The sequence below is a fragment of the Rhyacophila brunnea genome, unplaced genomic scaffold (genome assembly GCF_057557595.1).
Source record: "Rhyacophila brunnea isolate RB1 unplaced genomic scaffold, BYU_Rbru_1.0 scaffold_14, whole genome shotgun sequence".
In the NCBI taxonomy this organism is placed as follows: Eukaryota; Metazoa; Arthropoda; class Insecta; order Trichoptera; family Rhyacophilidae; genus Rhyacophila; species Rhyacophila brunnea.
In genome coordinates, this window is record NW_028232796.1 from 2,508,481 (window position 1) to 2,530,507 (window position 22,027).

Here is a 22,027-nt window from a genome sequence, read left to right on the forward strand (position 1 = left end):
ACCCTTCGGCGCTTTGAAGTCACGAAAAAGGGTTGCCTGCCCACTTAGATTTGCTGTCTTAAAACTGTGACGCGTGAATCAATCCTTTTCATTTTTGATACTTTTGTAAAATGCCTTAAAATATTTTTTTAAATCAAAATTCCAGAAAAAAATCTTTAAAAAATAACGTTTAAAATTATAAAAAAAAAATCATTTTGACATTTTAACGAATGAATAATTTGGCTTATTAACAAAAATATTTTTCGTGTTTCATAGAAATTCTTTTCTATAGACTTTTTTACATTATGATTATAGAGATGCCCATAAATATACATAATAGTGTATTTATTCAAGTTGTAAGGCTGTAGATATATATTTTTTTTTTTTAAATTTACATGTTACATGTTGAATACGATAAACTATTCTATACAATGCATTTTACTATAAGTGCGAACGTAAATAGAAAGATAATTATATAAATATAGCATTTAAATTTCCATACTTCTATTCAGTATTTTTCGTATAATAAAATCATATCATTGTTTTTTTGAAGAACAGTGACCTTACAGTTCAATGTTTATCCGGATGTTCCATGTTTCATACCTGGTGAGGTCACCAAACAATTATTATGTGATTTTAACTTGTACTACAACACTACTATCATGCAGTTTTATAGACTGTCGTATAGTTAAAAAAGGAAAGAAAAACACCATAGTAGCCTGGGAAATATCAAAGAATTTTCACTTTAATTGTTATAATATTTCTACGAGTATAAACATAAATGAGATTTTTAACGATTTAAGTAATTAAAACTGAGCGTATTTTACGATTTCGTATTACTTAATTTGTACAAGTAACAAGTAATTTGAACGATACTTGTTATTGTTTTTATTTATTTTTTTGCATATTTTTAATGTCTTTAACTGTGTAAATATAAGTTATGCACATAATATAAATGTGAATTACCATTCTCACTCTTAAGTGGAGCAAATGTGCCTTGACTAAATAATGATTATATTATGTGTTAACCGGGTAATAGATGATAGCCTAAGATGATGACTAAGTCTATGTCTATGACACCACAAGGGACCTTCAAGGATCCAAGTTTCAAGATGGAAGAAGACTGGGAAGCAATATGGTGATATTTAACGGCCTTCTAAGATGTCCAGTTAACTTGAAGAAATAATAGGCTGTTGAGACTCTATTAAAATATTCGTAGCATAATGGCCAATCCAAAACCAATGTCGCTTCTTATATTTTCCTCTTAAGGGGGAGAGGCACGCCAGCAGAGGACCTAGCGGAAAAATTCGAAGCTTGCAATTAGAGATTTTTTTTGATAATTTACAATTTCAACTGTATTAATTAATTAATATTTATCTAAAAACATTAAAAAGATTTTATTCTTTTTTTAATTTAAAGATAAACTTACAATTGTAAAAAAAATGTAATAAAATTTGAATTCGTTGCAGGGTTACATCTTATTATTACATTATATTTTATGGTCATATTTATTTTTAAAATTTAGTTTATTAAGTTTTCAATTTTTCGTTGATTTAATTTTTGACTAATTCATCGTTTTAATATTTTTTATATTTATTTAAAAAAAAAACATCGATTTTTATAAAAATATAAATGTGTATAACGCAACAATGCGTGCGTGCTACTTGTGCTCCTGCATGTCTGTGAGCATGGCCCCCACATCCTGAAGCTAGCCCCCAGGCTAGGATCTTTGAAGAGCCCCCTACCTATCGCTAAAGATAAAGGCAGTGTGACGCTCTACAGTAGCGTTTTCCAAATGGTGTACGCGGTAAAATTAATGTGTACCTATATGTAGTGTTTTTTGTATATTTGAATTCACCTATTTGAATTATGGAGTTGTCGAGTATCGATACACAATCAAACATCGTATCATACAACCACATAATTTTAATTAATACTAATACTGAAGATAAACAGCGGACTTTTTTTTTACTATTCGAGAGAATTTTTGATGTGTGTTTTAATCACTTATCTGGTCGATTCGCCACGCCGGGCCCTTTCTGAGCCCGGGCTCCCCTAGGCTAGAGCCCTGTTAACCCCTCCTTTGTGGGGGCCATGGCTGTGAGACAAGCCATCTTTCTAAGCTTCAAAGATATCGGCTTTTGAGCTTTGAGAATCGATGTCTCCGCCGAATCTCAGGGGTATATTGGTACGACCGCATTACAAACACCCGAATTCATGAGCAGACACAGTAGACTTCGGTGATTGACGTAATCACGAATAGATGTTTTACGTGGCCCTCCCTAGCCCTGCAATGGTGCTACAAAATCGATCTACGCGCTGCAGGTCTGGAAAGGCGGGAGGCGCAAGAGTCCGCGATGTATGCCCCAGCGCTGGGTCGTGACAGGGTGAAAGAAGAAGAAGAAATAAAAACTTATTTGTAAATAAATTTATACAATGTGTCTTACAAATTATATGCCAGTGAATGTGCATAAGTACTATGTACTTGTATTAATTTATTTAAAAAAAATGTAATTCACAGCGAGATAAAAAATCATTACATTTGTAATACATAATATATGTATTTTTACATTTTACAATAAAATTTAAATGATTATTATATTTAAAGAAATCAGTCAATCTTTAGTATTAAATGGTTTTGCTTCTCTTAATAAGATTCCAACCAGAACTATCTTCCTTTGTTTTAAAAAATATGTTATTTAAATACCTAATCTAATCATTAATTATTTCTATTTATTATCCCAGTACCACTATATTGCAAAAACTCTCTGCGCCAAACAATGGGCTTAACTTTGGTCAGGGAAAAAAGAACGTATCGCCCGACAAGGAATAATGACCACGGCCCAAAGAAATAAAAAAAAACTTTTTAATTAAACAGTTGACTATACATATCCGCTGTAGATGGCGTTTAATCAGCAGTTGGAGTTTTTTTTAGTCCGCATTAATTGAGAGAATGGTGACCAGCAATTATACTATAATTAATTGTAAGTAGGTATTCATTGATGAAGCGTAAAAAGTGAAAACTATTCAATAATTCACTATTAAATACGTAAAATAATAAAAATATTTTTTCATTAGTGTACCTACACAATTCTTAACCCAATGATACGTAACATTAAGTGGGATGAAAATGATGAAAATTTGTTATCTATCTTCCACAAAAACGGAATTATCTATTCTTTATTATCGTCAATAAATAAATTAGCTTTTGAGGATAGGGTTGATCGATTGTGTGTGTGTATATTATTATCATATATATTATGTAAATGTATTTATTAATAATGTTTAGTACTGTCAATAAATAAACAAGCGTCAAAATTTTTGTCGCCTGAATATTATGTCATTGAGGTTACGTGTAAAAACCATTGGATTTTTCGAAGTTCTGGGTTCAATTTCAGTATATTGTCTCAAAAATAAACATACATAGGTACGAGTACATTAATTTGATTAATTTTTATTGAAGAAGTCGAAGAAAAATTAACAATGTTTTTATTTATTTTAACGGTTGGGCCAATTATGGTCGCCCTCATTACTATAGTTCCCTCCTACCTCAAATCCTCAATTATTGTCACAAGTCCTGGCGCAACTCAGTTACGGGTAAGCAGTCGACCGTGATATTGCAACCAGACTATGGATCCAGCTCAAACAGCAAAAAAGGTCAGTGACTGGCATCCTACATAATATAACCCTCCCCCTCCCAGCATCACATCTACTATCACAATTATTCTATCAAAATAAATTACAGTCCACTATAAAAAGCACAACCATTTATAAATAATCACTCCTTCTAAAATAAAAAAAAGATTTATTATATCGTAAAATTTATGCTTTTTTCAGATTTAATGCATACATACCACAATAAAAAAATAAAGTACCTACCTATATATTATTCAGAAATCTCAAACTTATGCGAGGGAATTAAAAGAGAGTGATAAAATATGTAATAATAAGAGTGTCCAACGACGGCACAATTTTTGTTATTATAACTTTCAATTAAAAAAATATATCTGTCTTATTAATGTTAATGTAAATACACTTTGATCAATAATTAAAACAATACATTGTATTAAATTGCATATTATTTCATTTTCTGTTGTTAAAGGTCTTTGTAGTGCCACACTTCCCCCTAAGGAAATGGTCTGCAATATCCAACTAGTAAAAAAGATTTCATGAAACCTTCAATAAACGAGAGTACTTAAAATGGGATATACCTAGAAGCTAAAATTTCAAGGTGATACAATATTGAAGTGTTTAAAAATGAAAATTCTTAATTACATTATAATTAAACAATGGTGTGATATATTTTATGTTATTATCTATGGAATTAAACAAACGCTGTATTTATGAGAATGTGTGATAATAAAATGTGTATGAATTTTTTGGCACTGTAACACTGCATGTATGCTTAAAATGGCCTCAGAGATATGTGGCATTTAATCTATTCATTACACTGGGTATGTTACCGTTCTGGTTAATAACCCCCATGCAATGCAAAAGAGATGGGAGGTATTTCAAATAATAAGGCCACAGGTTACGTTAACTAAATTGGGACAAAATAGATATTGTTTACTTTTATATAATAATGAGGCAAAACGTTTATAATATGCTAATAACCCATAGCATCTTTTGGGTTTGAGCCTCAAGTATGGAAAATTTACTGAAAACATTTTTTGCGTTTATGCCTGTAGAGATGTTTTTATATTTCACAAACGAAATAAAAAATAAGGCTGTGCAAATTTTCGAAACTATAACCGAACGATCAACAGTCGCATAAACTACCAATACGCTATTGCTGAAGTCACGTTCAACGACAATTTTCAATATATTATTTATAACCACGATATTGAAGAAATATGTATTACTATATTTACAGATGGTAGTATATTAATTATAACAGTATGTTTTCAACTCATACTATTAATAGAATACTTAAGGACTTTCTTAAAAAAATAATAATCACTGTTCACATAATATCCTGTTCAAAGAAATACCTAAGTAGATACTAAAAAATATGTAATAAATAATTACAAGATAAATAAAACTTTTTATGTACCACGTTTTTAAATTTTCTGTTGAACCATATAAACTTGACAATTCTATGTAGGTATTAATAAATATATAATACTGAAATGTCATTTTGACATTTCATATTGATTTCCATAGTAACGCACGTATATATTAATAATTTAGTTGCTAGGACCCACTTAGCAACCAATAATAGTGAGTAGTAAATATTACTTTTAACGAATTTTTTCCGAAACATACAAAACAGAATTAACTGAAAATAAATTCAATTCTGCTTAAAGATGGCCAAAGGTATTAAAAAAAATGCATTCCCGTCGTGTTCTGATATATTCTAAAAGTTTCAAATGTCTAGCTAGTCGGGAAGTTAGTTAAAAATCTTGGACAAACAAGAAAAAATCTGTACGGGACAAACAAGAATACGAGCTAATAAAAACATGGTAATAAAATAGTTTATGCTAGTTAGGCTAATACCTAATTTTATTATTTTTACATTAATGGTATTTGTGACTATTATAAATATTTGAATATTATTCTCAATATCAATCTAAATAAGAGCTATTTTTTTTCATTTAAATGTGTCTCATTTTATTGTTAAAAACAATGAAAACTATTACATGCATGATTTTTCCTTAAAAACAGTAGGTATACGTTTTTATTAAACAAACATAATCGAAAACACTTCTGAGAAATATTAATCGCAAAAAAAATAATGTAAACCTAGTAGGATTCGCATCCATGTGTCCTGACCACAAGGCTATACGTACATAATTGCTCGTCTAATTGCGATGAAGAAAAACCATAAAAAAATCTTGTGAATTATTTGATTAATAAAAAAATGTGTAAGTATAATAATTATAATGTTTTTTATATCGGAAATTATGAAAAAACTCCATTTAAAAATGTTCAAACTTTTGATATGCCCTTCTTATAGTGCCAGTTTGCAGGTTGCTCCGGTTAGTGAAGCTGTACTTGTACTGTACCAGTACCGTAATTATAAAGCAAAACACTCTTCATTTGTCCATGGAGTGACCACACTACGGACAGGATACAAACCATACGTGTGCCAACAATTGGTATAATACCTAATATAATAATAATTATTATAATAATCCAGGTGAATTTTACTTTCGATAAACCAAATATGTTATTATTATTTGACATGTCTGATCCTAATAAGATCATATGGGCCTCAATAGATTCGGAGGTTTGTATTAACAGATTTTGTTTTTACGAGAAATGGATGTCAGCCACTTAGGTTAGGTATTATGTCCATACCCTGACGTCCCTGACTCAAACACAGGTTGAAAAACAATATATTGTGTATTTGTCAGACCAAGGACAAATAAAATAATGATTAATAATTTTACTATATTTTAAATATTATATAGGTGCATGATTGTATAGAAAAACGGCTTAAAATTATAATTGATTAAACATACTATTATATATAATTATTTTTACATTATTATGATTAATGTAAAAAATCCACAATAGGTACTTGGACCAACTGCCAACCTAGGGAAGATATATATGATTTTATTTAACAATTTTAAGTTTACTTTATGGTTGTTGCATTATTCATTAATAAATAGAATAACAACATTCGTCGCTTGCAACTCGTTAAATTGACTGTAAATTGAAAATATTAAAAAAATAACTGATACACTTCTATGTATCTATCTTAAACCGTTGTCAAACAAAGTAGTCAATTACATAATTATAGTGGAACAAATTAACCTTGAAATTGCGCAGATTCAGATTTCTTCTACTGCGCACGAACTACATAGGGTAAATTTAGGTATTGTCACCCTTATTATTTCCGACTGCTCTTTCCGATGAAGCCTATTATATCGTTTTATATCGCTCGGCTTCGCTCGACTACGTCATATTTCCTATCGAAACTATCGAACTTCACACTTGTGTGGTATGTTTATAATTAAGTATTAATTATTTTGTAATCTTGTGATGGTTATATTATTTATCTATTATTTTAGACTATCATAATGGGCCAGGATAAAATAGATTAGCGGCTGGGATTTTCACATAAGTACTTTAAAAATAACCACTAGTACTTTTTTCTATAAAGCTATGGGGATCTAAACCACTTTCGTGTAGGTATACCATTTTTTGAGTCGTGTAAAACCAACACGACGATATTTTTATTTACTATATAAATAGTATGTATGCCTGCAAATTGTTTGTACACCACTTGCTTTGGACATCGGAGACCCAAGTCCTAGCATATCCTAGGGAGAGATTTAATTATTTCGCGCGCTGCGAGATTGGATAAAAATAAACTGCTCGTATGTGCAAAAGAGCGGAGTGAACTTTACTCCCGGTTTTAAAATAAGCGCACTTTGAATGAAATGGCACTAAGAGAAGACAATGTTACCCATTTTTGTCAAACTAAAATTGAAAATTGCATTTTTAACTATTCCATTTTCACCTTTTTAAAGTACAAAAGAAAATAATGTATTTACAGTGTTAACACCTTTATTTACTGTTCCCACCTAGTAGAATTTATTATGAGAAATACAGTTGTTGTACATAATATAATAAATTTATATATTGTATTCTTCTTATTATCGTATCATCCCATAACGGAGGTCGGACACAATCAATGTTACCTTAGCTTTATCATCTAATACGTTTACCACTATTCTTTTCTTATATGACAAGTTGGGTAATGCTGTACTTTTGTCTGTGGCCGAGGTGCTGTAGTTACTATGTAGAACTTGCAGGTCCTTTCTCATTCGATTGAGAACGTCAACATTTGTCACCCGGTCAGAACAAGGAATTTTGAAGATGCGTCTATACAGCCACATCTCGAAAGACTGAATTCTCAGTGACATTTTATGGTTTAGCGTCCATAACATAGAAAAGGATTTAGAGAACATAACAGTGGACAATTCGCTCAGATCTAGGTTAAGGTCTCGATTGCTAAGAAGCTAAATTTTTGTTTTTAATTCCTGAGACTGGTTCAATTTCTCATTCACCCGTTTCCAAAATATTTATAGTGGGTCACAGTTTACTGTTAATAACAATACTTCTATTGGCGTTTGGTGTCACTATTATTGATACAATTAATAATTTAAATTTTTGAGGTTCAATTTTAAACCATACGAATTGTTAACCTCAATAACGCTTTCTATTATTTGATGTAGATCCTGTGATTAACCAATGAATACCAAAATTACACATAAAAATATGGACGCTAATAAGATGGTAAAAAACAAAAAAATATGAGTACCTAACACAAGATGGCATAATATACGGACCTATGAATGTTCACAAAAGAACTCAATGGACGCAGAAGTAACCGAGATACCTAATTCCATTCGATATTTTTGTCACTAAGCTAATGAAATAGATATTAAATAGATATTTTATTAAGAAAATTAAAATAGTAGGACATGTAAGTACGGGTAATTTAGTGTCCGTAGAGTCAGCAAGTAGGAGCTACATGGCACGTTGGTATTGCCACTCAATAAATAAATGCAACCCTATTTAAATATAATATTCTACAGTATCAGTGTAATATTCCTCTCGTTTTACAGGTTAGGTATACTTTATTCAATAATGAGCTCTGTAAATTCGCAGACTCCATTGAATTGTGATTCTAACCAATTAACCGACACAGTGCGTGAACACTGGTCGCGAATTGCGAAACCTTCCTTGACAATTTATAAAATATATTCATAATTACATACCTATAAGGCAACGATCGCTTTTTAGTACAAATTCTATGAAGGACTGGAAGTTATTTTTTTTTTGTATTTTTCTTATTATGTATGAAAATATAGCTTTATAATATATCAATGAAGGTAGATTAAACACCATTTTCACGTATGACGGAGATTCATTGGTCTACCAAAATCGTACACTGTCCAATGTCAGTTTAATTTTACATGAAGTTAGGCGCGGAATAGCGAAATAAAATCTCATTTGATGCATACCAGTGAGCCAAACAATATTAGAAGCCGCAATATTTGCGGCAATTATTGCTTTACACTCACTAAACGTAACAATCTTTATAAAATTAAATGTAAAATGACTAAGTATTTGGGATTTAATTAAAGTTTATTTTATGAATTTATATATTAAAGGTGTGGTTATACACAAAAACAACTTTATAAAATTTAATTGAGTGTTATTATTATAATATATTGAATAAAATATTAACTTAGGTAAGTTAAATTAAAAATTGATGCATTATTACTTAGGTAGATATTAACGAATTATAATATTTATATAAGTCAAATTAGATAGAATTTCAGTACCTATTTCGAAGTCAATTTATAAGACATTATTATTAAAAATAAAAATGTACTTAATTTCAACATTTTTTTTCCAAAATACTTTAAATAATAAAACTATCGTAAACCAATTAACAATGGTCCTGTATGGTATAGTTTCACAATGTTTTATGCATTCGACAATATTTTAAAATTCCGCAAACTTTATATTTTGACCATTTTAATTTCGCAAATAACTTTTCTATGTTTAATTCAGAGCAATTCTCGCTGGACCAATGTTAATTATCAATTCCTATCGGTACCTAAACAGACCAGTCCATTGCGATAAAACACGTTTAGGTATTTTAGCACGCACCTGTTTCGCACAGGGAGGACTATTGGACAGGCGACACCCGCAGCAAGCCTATATATTTACGATTACATTGTCGCGTAAGCACGATATAGAATAACATACTAAACGAATTGCTATGTATCTGAAATAAACGTTGTCCAACTGTTAGAAGTAAAGTATCAGTTAACATAATATTGAAATTAAAATTAAAATTCAGATCCTTTTTTTGGTGCCCTGGTTTGTAGAGACTCCTTTGAAGAGAATGAGCTTAAGAAGGCTAAGAACAGGATACATAGTGGGTAAAAGATTTGATATCCTCATGGGAAGAAGCGATTCGCATGAATGTGACGTTTTGGAGGACATTGTACATATAGCAGTGCAATGCCCTAAATATGAACGACACAGAGTACAGCTGTGAATTGCAGATATCTGTGAGAATGTCGACGAATTGAAAGGAGCCCTGACGGAGGGTAAGACGGAAAAGCTTCGCAAAATTGTAAAGTTCTTTAACAAGATTGGAGTGAGGACCTGATCGCCGGATCCTCATCTAGATAAGAAGAGACGATATGACAGCGAGTCACAGTCAAAGCCACGGTAAAATGATACAAAAAAACTTTACAAATTATTAACTGAAAACGTTCACAATATAGCATAAAAAAATTAAAAGTATTAAGAAAATATTATCAAAATGGCATAAAGAGTTAATAAAATAATCATAAAAAGTAGTTATGTGGAAGTAGAATTTATAAAACAACGTCTATCTAAACTCATCCTACCTCAAGTGGGTTATATATTATAATTGAAAGTGACTTTATTAAACACAATTATTTTCCTTCCAATTGGCAACGAGAGCCATTCATAGTCCACTGATACAACGAGCACGGTTTTTAAAATTGTTGACAATAGTAATATAAGTGTTTTATGATTAATCAATATTAAGGATAATTCAAGTAAACTTTCAATTTTATTCAGTATAATACTTAGTTTGTTTCGGAATCCTTGGCATAGAACACTGTCCCTTTGCAGTTTACTAGAATGACCATTTAGAGCAAGCACCCGCCCGACAGATGAATAGCTTTCCTGTGGCGAGTTTTCACCCGATTCAATACAATCTAGTTTGGCTCTTAGCATATTTATTGATTTGATCATATTTGGCAAGGGGTAAATTATGCAAACTGGCGTGGGTTGGATGCTGCAACTTGCAACAAATGGGGTTGACTGCACATTGCAAATGAAAACATTGGCGGACAAGAAACACTCCCATAATACTATAACGTAGCATAATCTGCATATTATTTACAAGTATGTTTTATGTATAACTATTCTACTTTATTTTGTAATACATGTATCTTGATTAATTTTACTACTTTGTTTACTTTTTAGATATTAAATTATTTGAAGTTTTAGCGTTGGTGGTAATGATAAAATTAATAGTTTACATCATTAAATCAATTAATACTTATCAACAGGGTGTTAAAGGATGTTGGAATGGTGTGGGAAAAGGAGAGAATATTTTAATAATACTGATGCTTGGAACCGTCGCATGGTGTCTACAATTAACTAGACAATGGCAATTGAATAATTAAACGTCATTCATAATTACTCGAAATCAAAAAATAATATGTATTACTAAAGATTCAATGTACAATATTGTGTAGGTATTCCACTTGGATAGGCGTTGTAAATGAAAGACGGAGATGGAGGAGGCGAGAATTTATTTACTGTTTCAATAATTACAAAGGTACAACCGATACAATATAATAAATATAATGACAATTCGGTGCGATGTGTTTTTAACGGGAACTTATAATCGAGTGACATGTCCAATCAATAATTATGACTATAATGGCTATTTATTGACCGGCGCACTATTGAATAATATGTTGAAATGATTATGCAATAAATTGCGGATCATTGAGTGTGCGTCAATTCGACACCTCGTTGACTGACAATACATGAAACTACATGAAAATGAAGATTAATAAAAAATATATTATAATTGAGATCTGGGTGATCCGATTACAGCCACAATTATTTATTATATATAAGTATATGACGTGTATACTTACTTAAATAATATATATATAAAAAAAACCTCCAGCAGGTTTGTTATTTAACTATTATAGCAATTGATTTAATTATTTTAAACAGTTTCCTAAAAGTCTAAACTTTAAAATATTCACATAAATTTATTCGAAAAATGGGCTTTTCATTTGGTAAGACGTTGATATTAATAATTAAACGGAACATCTCATTATTGTGGATGCCATACGATGTAAGAAGGCGAAGTAAATAAACACTGGAGAGTTTTAGTAAAATATATACGATTTATTTAAAAATAACTTTATTGAGGACATCATTCTATAGTCTATACATAACAGCAATAGTAAAGGTACCTACACCTATTTTCGAAGGACGACACTGCAGTCTGACGAAAGGTTTGATGACTGTTTTACGTCACACAATTTGCATTTGAAAATCAACAGAATTTCAGATCACGATAAAATAATAAAAAACGTGAATTTCAAAAATATAGGTAAGTAGGTATATTTTATATTATGATATATTATATATTATACTTCATTTTTTCCATTTGACTTTTTATTCGATTATTCAATACCTATCACACGTTTTTGACGGTGTAATTATTACGTAAGTCAATAAATGGAAATCTGAGCTTATAAGTAGAGCTTATAGGGGTTTATATATAGTGCGGATATTATTGATAATGTGTTATGGAGGATAGCAGTTAGCCATTCACTTAACCCATTCAATACTTTGTCTATATCAAACACATATTGATAAAATATTATCTATTTTTTCCAGACAATGGCTTTAGAGTCGCGTGCTTTACGAAGCACGAGACCGATTATGTGTATGTAGGTATTAAGTATTATATGTGGCTATAGAGTACATCCAGATCTACACTATAGCCACATATATGTACTATTAACATGTTTCCTATAATAAAATATATTACAGTAGTTTTTTTTTTCAATCACCGACTTTTTTTTAGAAATATGAAGGTTTTTAAATGTCCCAGGATGAAAAAGAAGCAGGATAATATTTTATGACTTCTAACTTTCAAAAGTAAGTAAGTTGTAAAAGTAAATAAACCGGAAGAAAATAAAAAAAATATGTAGGTACATAATATATCGTTATCTTTTCAATGGATTCGACGTTTACTTGAAGATAATATGTAATTGATTTATATAATATACATACCCATATTAAATAGGTGGGCCGCCAGTGGCGAAGGGTGGATATAATCTGTTAAACTTTGTCAGTTGTTTTCATTGAAATAAGACTATAATTTACAGATGGTGTATAATTTGGATAATTTTAGATATTTTATAGATAAAGGAGTAAGTATTTTTTTACTATTATCTATTATGATTTATGGTTTTCGCAGGGTTTAATTGATTTTTAAAAACTAACCAACACCATCTGTAAATTGTAGTCGCAGTTCAATAAAAACAAATATGTATGGCTAAAAAAGTTTAATATGCACTATTTATGGCAGATCCTAACAGCCTACCTCCACCCTTCGCTACTGAGTCACTCGCTGTGACCATAATAATATTCACAATGAAATCTTATCAAGATATTCAGCTCATAAAAATATTTGTCTTCACCACGTATTTCGTTTACATAGTCAACTTTCTCAAATATAAGTACCAACAATTTAGCCTTGAGTGTATATACTGATCTGTGAGCTCTTAAATAATTATGTTTGGTGATATGCGGGGGGATGAAAAGCTACGAAACGTAAAAACAGATTTTCAAATTACAATTAAGTATATGGCTAAGTAGGGATTTGTTATGATAAAATTGTTTAGTGTTGTGAGTAATTTAAATAATATATTATAATATGATATAATATGTCAAAACTAATAAATTAAGTAATAATACATTTCTTTAAAAAATAAACTTAATTTATCAAACCAAGAGTAAGATATTATATTACTCATATTGTGAACATTATTTATATAATCTTTTATGGTATTCCGGCTATCGTGTTTATGTCATTATGGGAAACTTGATGTCAAACGAGCAGAACATCGTCGTTTGAAAGCATCACCATCTTTAGTGTAATGGCTGAAGAGAAATACCGTACTGAGAAATGCAAAAATTGAATTACGTTCCATCGTTTCTGGATCAAAGAATTATTATTTGAAGCCGAAACACTTCTCTGTCCATTCCGACGCGATCCTAAGGGCAACATTTTTCTCGCGATAAATGGATCTCATTTCAACCTTGCCGTCCATATAGGGCTCCGAGTAATAATGCAATGCAAAAGCGGCCGATAAGTAGGGTGACCATCGAACTGAGTTTTCTTATAATATGTAGAACCATTGCTTATCATACAAACTTGTATCCCAGTTTTAAGTAATAGCTACTACCTCTATAGGTATAGGTACCTAGTTTTAATAATATTTCGTTTATTTTATGTGTAAACTTTTTATTTGTCATAATCGACATATAATGACATATTTACAGGTAAGACAGACTTCCATTCATGAATATCGGAGAATATAAAATATCTCTTTTATATTATGTACCTTCAAGTTATTAGATTTTAAAAAAATCGTTTGTCGATTGGTTGAAAACTCCACATGAAATGACGCCAGTAGATTGTTATTATAATACCAAATATATTATTATTGAATAATAATCTAATTTCAAATAAATATCTATTAACATATTAAGTACTGTTTTATTTCTCTGGCATGCCATAAGGTTATCAAAAAATGCCTTCCTTCGCTCATTCATTATGGAATATTATTTGCGACAAATAAACACATAGGTACACATAACTATTATTTTCTACCCCTAATGCTCTGACAAGACAAGGTAAACTTTAATAATGTTAAACAATCATTTTTCTCTCGATTCAGAAAGATTCGAAAAGATTACTTTTTCTTAATGTCGCCTGAACGAGTGTTCACTGGCATCTTACAAAAAACAACAAATTGAGCACTAAACAGTTTGGCTTTACCCCTCAAACATCAACAGAACACGCACTAAACAAAGCCGTACACATAATCTCAACGCATCTCGAATTGAAAGAATCACTCATAGCAATTTCCCTAGACATTCAAGGTGCATTTGATAACGCATGGTGGCCACACATAAAAAACGCCCTTGCAATCAAGTCAACACCGCCTAACTTGTACAAACTGTTTTGCAGTTATCTACAAGATAGGGAAGTAAAACTAAAGTATGCAGACGAAGAAATAAAACAAGACCAAACCCAAGGTTGCATCCAAGGCTCAACTTGTGGCCCAACACTATGGAATATCGCCTTAGACAGTCTATTAACAATACTCTTACCCCACAATACATACATACAAGCCTTTGCTGACGATGTGTTAATATTGATAGCAGCAAAAGACACCGACGAACTGGAATTAAAAACCAATAGCGTGCTTCAAAAAGTAAACTCATGGGGTGAAGACGTAAAACTAACCTTCTCAGATATTAAGACAAATATAATGTTTATCAACAAAAGGAAAATACGAACACCAGAAATCCAGTGGAAAGGAAAACCGAAAGAGTTGGTCGATTCCTTTAAAATTCTTGGCATAATACTAGACAGGCACATCAATTGGGCGAAACACGTCGACTACATATGTAAGAAAGCAGCTCAAATGGGAAAATTCTTTTTAAAAACAGCAAGAGCCACTTGGGGGGCGTCTCCTGAAGTTTTAAAAATTATATATCATGGAGCTGTGGAGCCAACCTTAACTTACGCGGCATCGGTCTGGAATAAAGCAACTCACAGAAAGTCGATCCAAAAAAGACTGAATTCCGCGCAAAGACCTTTCGCAATATCAATTTGCAAGGGATATCGCACAATATCGCTAACGTCAGCACAAGCCCTGGCAGGAATAGCGCCAATAGATATAAAAATACAAGAACTTACAGGAATATACCAAGTTAAAACAAGCCACATACTTCCCCGACACTTACCTACAGACAGAACATACGAAAACAAAATACACTACACACAACTTCCACATCCTGGCAACAGACATCTAGAAAATATAGAACACATAGGAACAGTTGACGAAGACACTAAAACAAAATACCACATCACAGGATTGGAGATCTACACAGATGGCAGTCTAATCGATAACAAAGTAGGGGCAGCTTTTGTAGCCTACGAAAATGGAACATTAATAACACCCCGAAAATTTAAGCTCGAAAGCTACTGCACTGTTTTCCAAGCAGAAATATTTGCTATCAGAGAATCTCTCGAGTGGACACTCAAAAGATTAAAGTTCCACAGACACGACTATGTAAACATATTCTCAGATAGCCAATCCAGTCTGGTAGCTCTCCAAAACCCATCATCGACACACCCACTTGTAAGAGACATTTTAACACTGTCAACACAGCTTCGAATGATAGGAACAAACCCCAGATTCTTCTGGATTAGAAGTCACACAGGGATAGCCGAAAACGAGGAAGCTGATAAATACGCTAAACAAGCCACAACAGACAAAAGACCTTTAACCTATACACACTTCCCTCTGAGTTACGCAAAACAAAAACTAAACGAAGATACCATAGAGCTATGGAACCACAGATACACAACATCCGCCACAGGATCAATAACGCAGAAATTTATTCCAAACATAAACTGTGCCATCACTCTCGCCAGGAACTTAAAAATATCACACGAACTCACACAGATACTAACAGGCCACGGATCGGTGCGAGCTTATCTAAAAAGATTTAAATTGAGGGATGACGACTGTTGTCCATGTGACGGCAACACATCTCAAACTGTGTGGCATGTCATCAACGACTGTCCTATACTAGAAAGGGAGCGATGGACTCTCAGGACTCGATGTAGACAACATAATCACGAAATTGACCTCCAAAAGCCTCACGAAGCACTAAGCAATAGAACAACACAAGAACACTACACAAAATATTTAATCCTGGCCATAAAGAAAATTAAAGATATAAATGGAGGCACCTAATTAGCCCCACATCAATGCAACTAACCCACCCAACCACCTTGTACGAAAAAGCAAGGGTATGGTTATTATTAAAAAAAATGTCGCCTATTAAAGAGTACCTATTTTACACTGCATTACACATAATATTTCGTGTATGCGCTTAAAAATATTATTCTATATTGAAGACCTACATTTTATTCACAGAGACTGTTTTAATTAAGTGATGTTGTATTATTTTAATTTTCAGATCAACCTAATAATAATTGTAGGTGCTCATTATTTCTATTTTATTTGAGTCAATTCCAGGAAACAGTTAAATACTGTTTCATACTAAAGATCAGCAACAATCGTTATAGATATTTTTATTATGCATTCTCTCAAATATCTATAACTAGTATAATGTGTGGTTACCATACAAATAAGGAAGAGCCAAACAGATTGGCTCAAATGGTTGCCGGAACAACGCTCGTTTGGGACGGTCGCCTTTGGCTCTGATCGCGCGTTTGCACGAGTAACTGAAAATATCAGAGGCGTTATTTTTGCGCCATGCTGTATTTATATAAAGAAAATGGACTTTTTGCAAAAATAATAAAGAAATAAGCAAAGAAAACATGCGAGAAAGATGAAACATTTATTATATAATATGGTAAAATATATTTTGCTTAGTTAATAATAATAAAATAACTCTAGAGCATTACACCTAGATTATAGAAGAATAATAAAAACTAAACATCTAGTTTCCTGTATATAAGCCGACGAATATATTATTATAGATTATTACTTAACTTATAATTTTTATTTGTGACATATGGTGAACCAATAGAAACAAGCAACTAATCGATATCTAAATAGTTACGTGTAATTGCACTGTAAAGTCGACGAATTCTTATAACCATTCGAATCGTTGGATTTGCAATTCTGCTCTTGTAATTATTAGATTATAATAAAATCAGTACCAAATTCAATAAAATCAAGAAACAGAATATCTATTAAGATAGTTCAACGACTTGATAATAGATATGTTTGTTAATTTTATTATTCCGTGTCTAAATTTTGACTAATCTATTCAATTTCTTAATTAAACCAATTCAAATTATAGTGTGCACTGTACCGTTGCTACAAATTGACTGTACATGTTTGCGGATAAATTAGCTTCTTCCAACGATGATGAGTAGAATGTCTGATAGCAAACGACATAGATCGTATGATCGTATGTATGATATTCTTGGCGTGTACTCTAGAACATTAACGTAGTTGTATTACTATCTACATTATATAATTATATTGGCCAGTTTTATCAATTTATTTGATTGTATATAATATATATAATGAAGTTTTAAGTTTCAAAATTACCAAGTTAGCTGGATTATTACGATTGCTTTTTTATTTAGCAACCCTTAAAATATCGGTTCAATGTTTAGAATGTTGAAAAAATAATGTAGTTGGCTTAGGCCTTCGAACTTAGTTATATACATAGAAGGCGGTGCCACCAGAAGAGGAAAATTAGTATTAAATAAAAATTACATATATTGCAGCAGTTTTAAAAGTACTTAGAAATTACTCTTCTGTCTGCGATAGATATGAGTCTCACTCGATTAAAGGTGCAACAATTTTTTTAAACGGTAGGTACCTATATTTTTGTTGCTTAGAAGCAGTTTATTTTAAGTTAAAAGTTTGGTAGAGGTTCACCCACGAGATGAATTGGCTCAGAAAAATAATAATATTATACATTATATAGCTATATATATATATCTCTATACTTACTTAACTTATTGTTCACAAAATTAAATTGAATACACACCCACTCTGAGGAATCTACATTTATTTTAGAGATTATTCAAAATAATATATTTTCAATTTAGAATGTTAGGCTATGTGCATCGCGAATAAAAAATATATTACTAGTTTATTTATATTAAAACAACTTTAGAAAAATAAGAGAAAAAGACAAATAATATGCTAACATCAATATTACGTAATATAGTATCAATATAATATAATATCCTTCATTATAATGAATATTCATAGTGGCTAAATTATCTAATACGAATTATTTAAAATTATTGAATCAAAGAATTTCGTTTTATTATTATACTTAATTATATTGAAAAAACACAAATTCTTTTTACTAACAAAATGATTTCCATATTAATGATTATTTACAAAATATCTCTATGAATAGACCCCTTACTGATGTTTTTTTTACAAAAGTTGCGCACTGACGGTTATTGTGACAAAACGCAGTGATTTAACGTAAGACAAACAAAGATTTTACGGTAAATATTTGATATTATTTACATAGCGTCTCTAGTAAGACGTCAACATATGAAACCACAACACATCGATTTTTTTATATTCATATGTTAATGTCTCAATTTATTATTAAGTCATAATTTTATACAACAACAAAAATAACACTACCACCCGCCGTCAATGGAGAAAATTGTTGAAACTTATTATTATTACATTTCTTGTACCTATACAAAATATAATAATTCCAGAGATGAACTGTGAAGTTCAGATTCTTTTGTGTTCCAGAGTTATGGTAGAGAGGATATTTTTTTCGAAGTTAATAATATTTGTGTATTTATTTTACATTGAATTGTTGCACCAAGGAAGTGATTGAAACTTCGTGACAATTATAGATCGTGACCATTGCTACTAGGCCTTTGTTAGCGTGACCGAAAATGGAAATTATTTTTTTCCTTCAAAGCTTCTGATTATAAAGTAAATAATGTTATGTTGTATTTGTCTTTCGTAAAAAATGTAACCTGTTTTAATTTAAGAAATAATAACCATACATTTAAAATATGATACTGGAAAAAATATTCGAAAGAGAATCAATATCTGTGATGTATGAAAGTTATAACATCTGTCCAAATAAATTATTTGATAATGTTATAGTTCCTACTAAATAGTGTTTTGCCTATTGTATTTTTTATATAATATATTATGTATATCATACGGTACCATGCTCGATCCACTGTTGGATGAAAGCCTCACCTTCCCGATCCTTACATAAAATACCCACTATTGTTTATTAATAAATAAATAAAATATTCTACGTTATTCTAAATTGCACAAAGGTTTCAGTTATTTCAAAAATCGTATGCATTATCTCACACAATAGGCAAAAAATAATAAGATAAGAACAATATAATAATATACTCATTATTCTAAAATTTTAATTGTAAGAGAAAATTACTTCTTTACAATACGTCATGATAGACATGTTTTTTAATTTTGTTGACTATATTTATCCTTAAAAGACCTTATCATATAATATCAAACCTGAGGGTGGAAGTAGTCCGCAGACAGTGCAATGTGTAGATAGCAGTTAAAACCTAAAAATTACAACATTTTAATAATTCAATATTTTTAATAATCAGCAAAACACTGCCGTGAGAACGGACATATGATCACCTCCCGCCGGCTGAAGAAATGCTTAAGTGCCGGGTGTCAGTTGTCCATCACAATCCATTGTTGGACTGATAACGTTTGTACCTTAATCAAATTTCGCAGACAAAATCCCAGGAATCTATCCGCAATGTGGGAACAAAACAATAAATTTACCCACGCTGTGGATAGCATTTTCTTTGTCTACTTTCAATATAAAAACAGACGTGGCAATCCAACAAGAACTCAGTACCTTAAATTCGCTCGTCTTAATAACACGCCGCTCGCTTCAACGTTAAAATAACTTTTATCACAAACACTATCGTCGTAATCTAATTTATAAACTTTGTATTATTCAAGCTGTAAATTGAATCTGTAATTTGTGTTAAGGGATAATAAATTTGGGGAATTACTTTTATACGCATCAAAACCTTCTGATTTTATTCATCACCTACCCCTCATCACACCATCCCATGTAACAGTGGTGACCCGTAAAGTAAAATTCAATTCATTCATTTTCATTTTACAGACTTCGTTTAATTTTTTATTAACTACTATTTTACTGTGTTTGTGAGAGAATTATTTTTTCGTTGGAGCTCGTTTTCCCGCGCAGTTTTCAACATCCGTTTTCCCGCGTTAATTTTCTTAAATTCACTTGCCTTGTCAAGATGCCCAATGGACAGTTCTCCAGCGGGTATGGCAGCAATGCCGGAGGAGAAACGACAACACCAGCACCAGCCCAGCAGACCACACCTCAGATCAGCCGCGTGGCAGTGAGGATCCCACCATTCTGTCCAGAAGACCCGGAAATGTGGTTCTGCATGGTGGAGCGAAGCTTCGAAGCAGCTGGCGTCACGACTGACGCGACCAAATTTGGATACATCCTGGGAGCTTTGGAATCTCGTTACGCTTCAGAGGTTCGAGACATCATCCTTAACCCACCTCGTGAAGGAGCCTACGAGCACCTCAGGACGGAGCTGACGAGAAGGCTGAGCTCTACCCAGGAGCAGAAGACCAGACGACTACTGGAGCACGAGGAAGTTGGTGATCGCAAACCATCACAGTTCTTGCGCCACCTACGTTCTCTCGCAGGAGCAGCCGTTACTGATGACATCCTACGCACGCTTTGGATGGGTCGCTTACCACATACCATGCAATTGGTACTGGCGACACAGAAGGACGCGGATCTCAACAAGGTTGCAGACCTAGCTGACGCCATGGCAGATTCCACATCAAAGGCATCCATTGCTGAAACCACGATGGAAGACCTGTGCGGCATCAGCAAGCTGGTGATCACCTTGCGGGAGGAAATCTCAACTCTTCGCGAGGAGCTCTCCAAAGAGCTCGCAAGAGGAAACCGACCATCAAGGCCACGTCACCAGTCACGATCAGCCAGCCAAAGGAGGAACCATTCCCGACCGCGAGACCAAAGCCACAGCAAACCTGGCATGTGTTGGTATCATCGTAGATTCGGCCAAGATGCGGAGAAGTGCGTCACACCATGCACCTTCAACAAGGGAAACGCCACGGGCAGTCGCTAAGCGCGGCCAGCGATTACAGCCCTACCTCCAGCCGCCTCTTCGTCACCGACCACGCCACGAAAATACAATTCCTTATCGACACCGGAGCGGACCTTTGCGTTTTCCCACGCACGAAAGTACAGGGGCGCCGACCAAAATCACAGTACGAACTTTCAGCAGCAAACGGATCTGTCATTGCTACGTATGGCAGTATCTCACTGACGCTGAATTTGGGGTTACGAAGAGAATTCACCTGGAAATTCGTGATTGCAGATGTCACCAAGCCCATTATTGGTGTTGACTTCCTAATCCATTTCGGATTATTAGTCGATGTCAAGAATCGCAGACTGTTGGATCAGACGACTCAACTTACAACCTCTGGACGCCACAGCAGCACTGAGATAGCAACTGTCAAAACTGTCGCAGGTAAATCCCTTTATCATGGATTACTGCAGCAGTTTCCGGATCTCACGCGCCCAGATGGAGCTGGTAGAGAAGTCATCCACAACACGAGACATCACATACGAACCACCGAAGGACCTTCTGTAG

The 22,027-nt window shown here is 32.6% G+C and overlaps 1 protein-coding gene across 1 annotated transcript; it reads left to right on the forward strand.

The window, feature by feature from the left end:
- The first annotated feature begins 20,626 nt into the window (after positions 1 to 20,626).
- Positions 20,627 to 21,499, forward strand: LOC147075538 (uncharacterized). The gene has a single exon (XM_085942343.1). It carries the CDS (start codon positions 20,627 to 20,629, stop codon positions 21,497 to 21,499), a length of 873 nt encoding a protein of 290 aa, XP_085798469.1.
- Positions 21,500 to 22,027: the final 528 nt, after the last annotated feature.

Bases quoted from the DNA above. Each gene is read 5' to 3' on its own strand.
- LOC147075538 (XM_085942343.1), top strand. From the start codon at position 20,627: ATGCCCAATGGACAGTTCTCCAGCGGGTATGGCAGCAATGCCGGAGGA.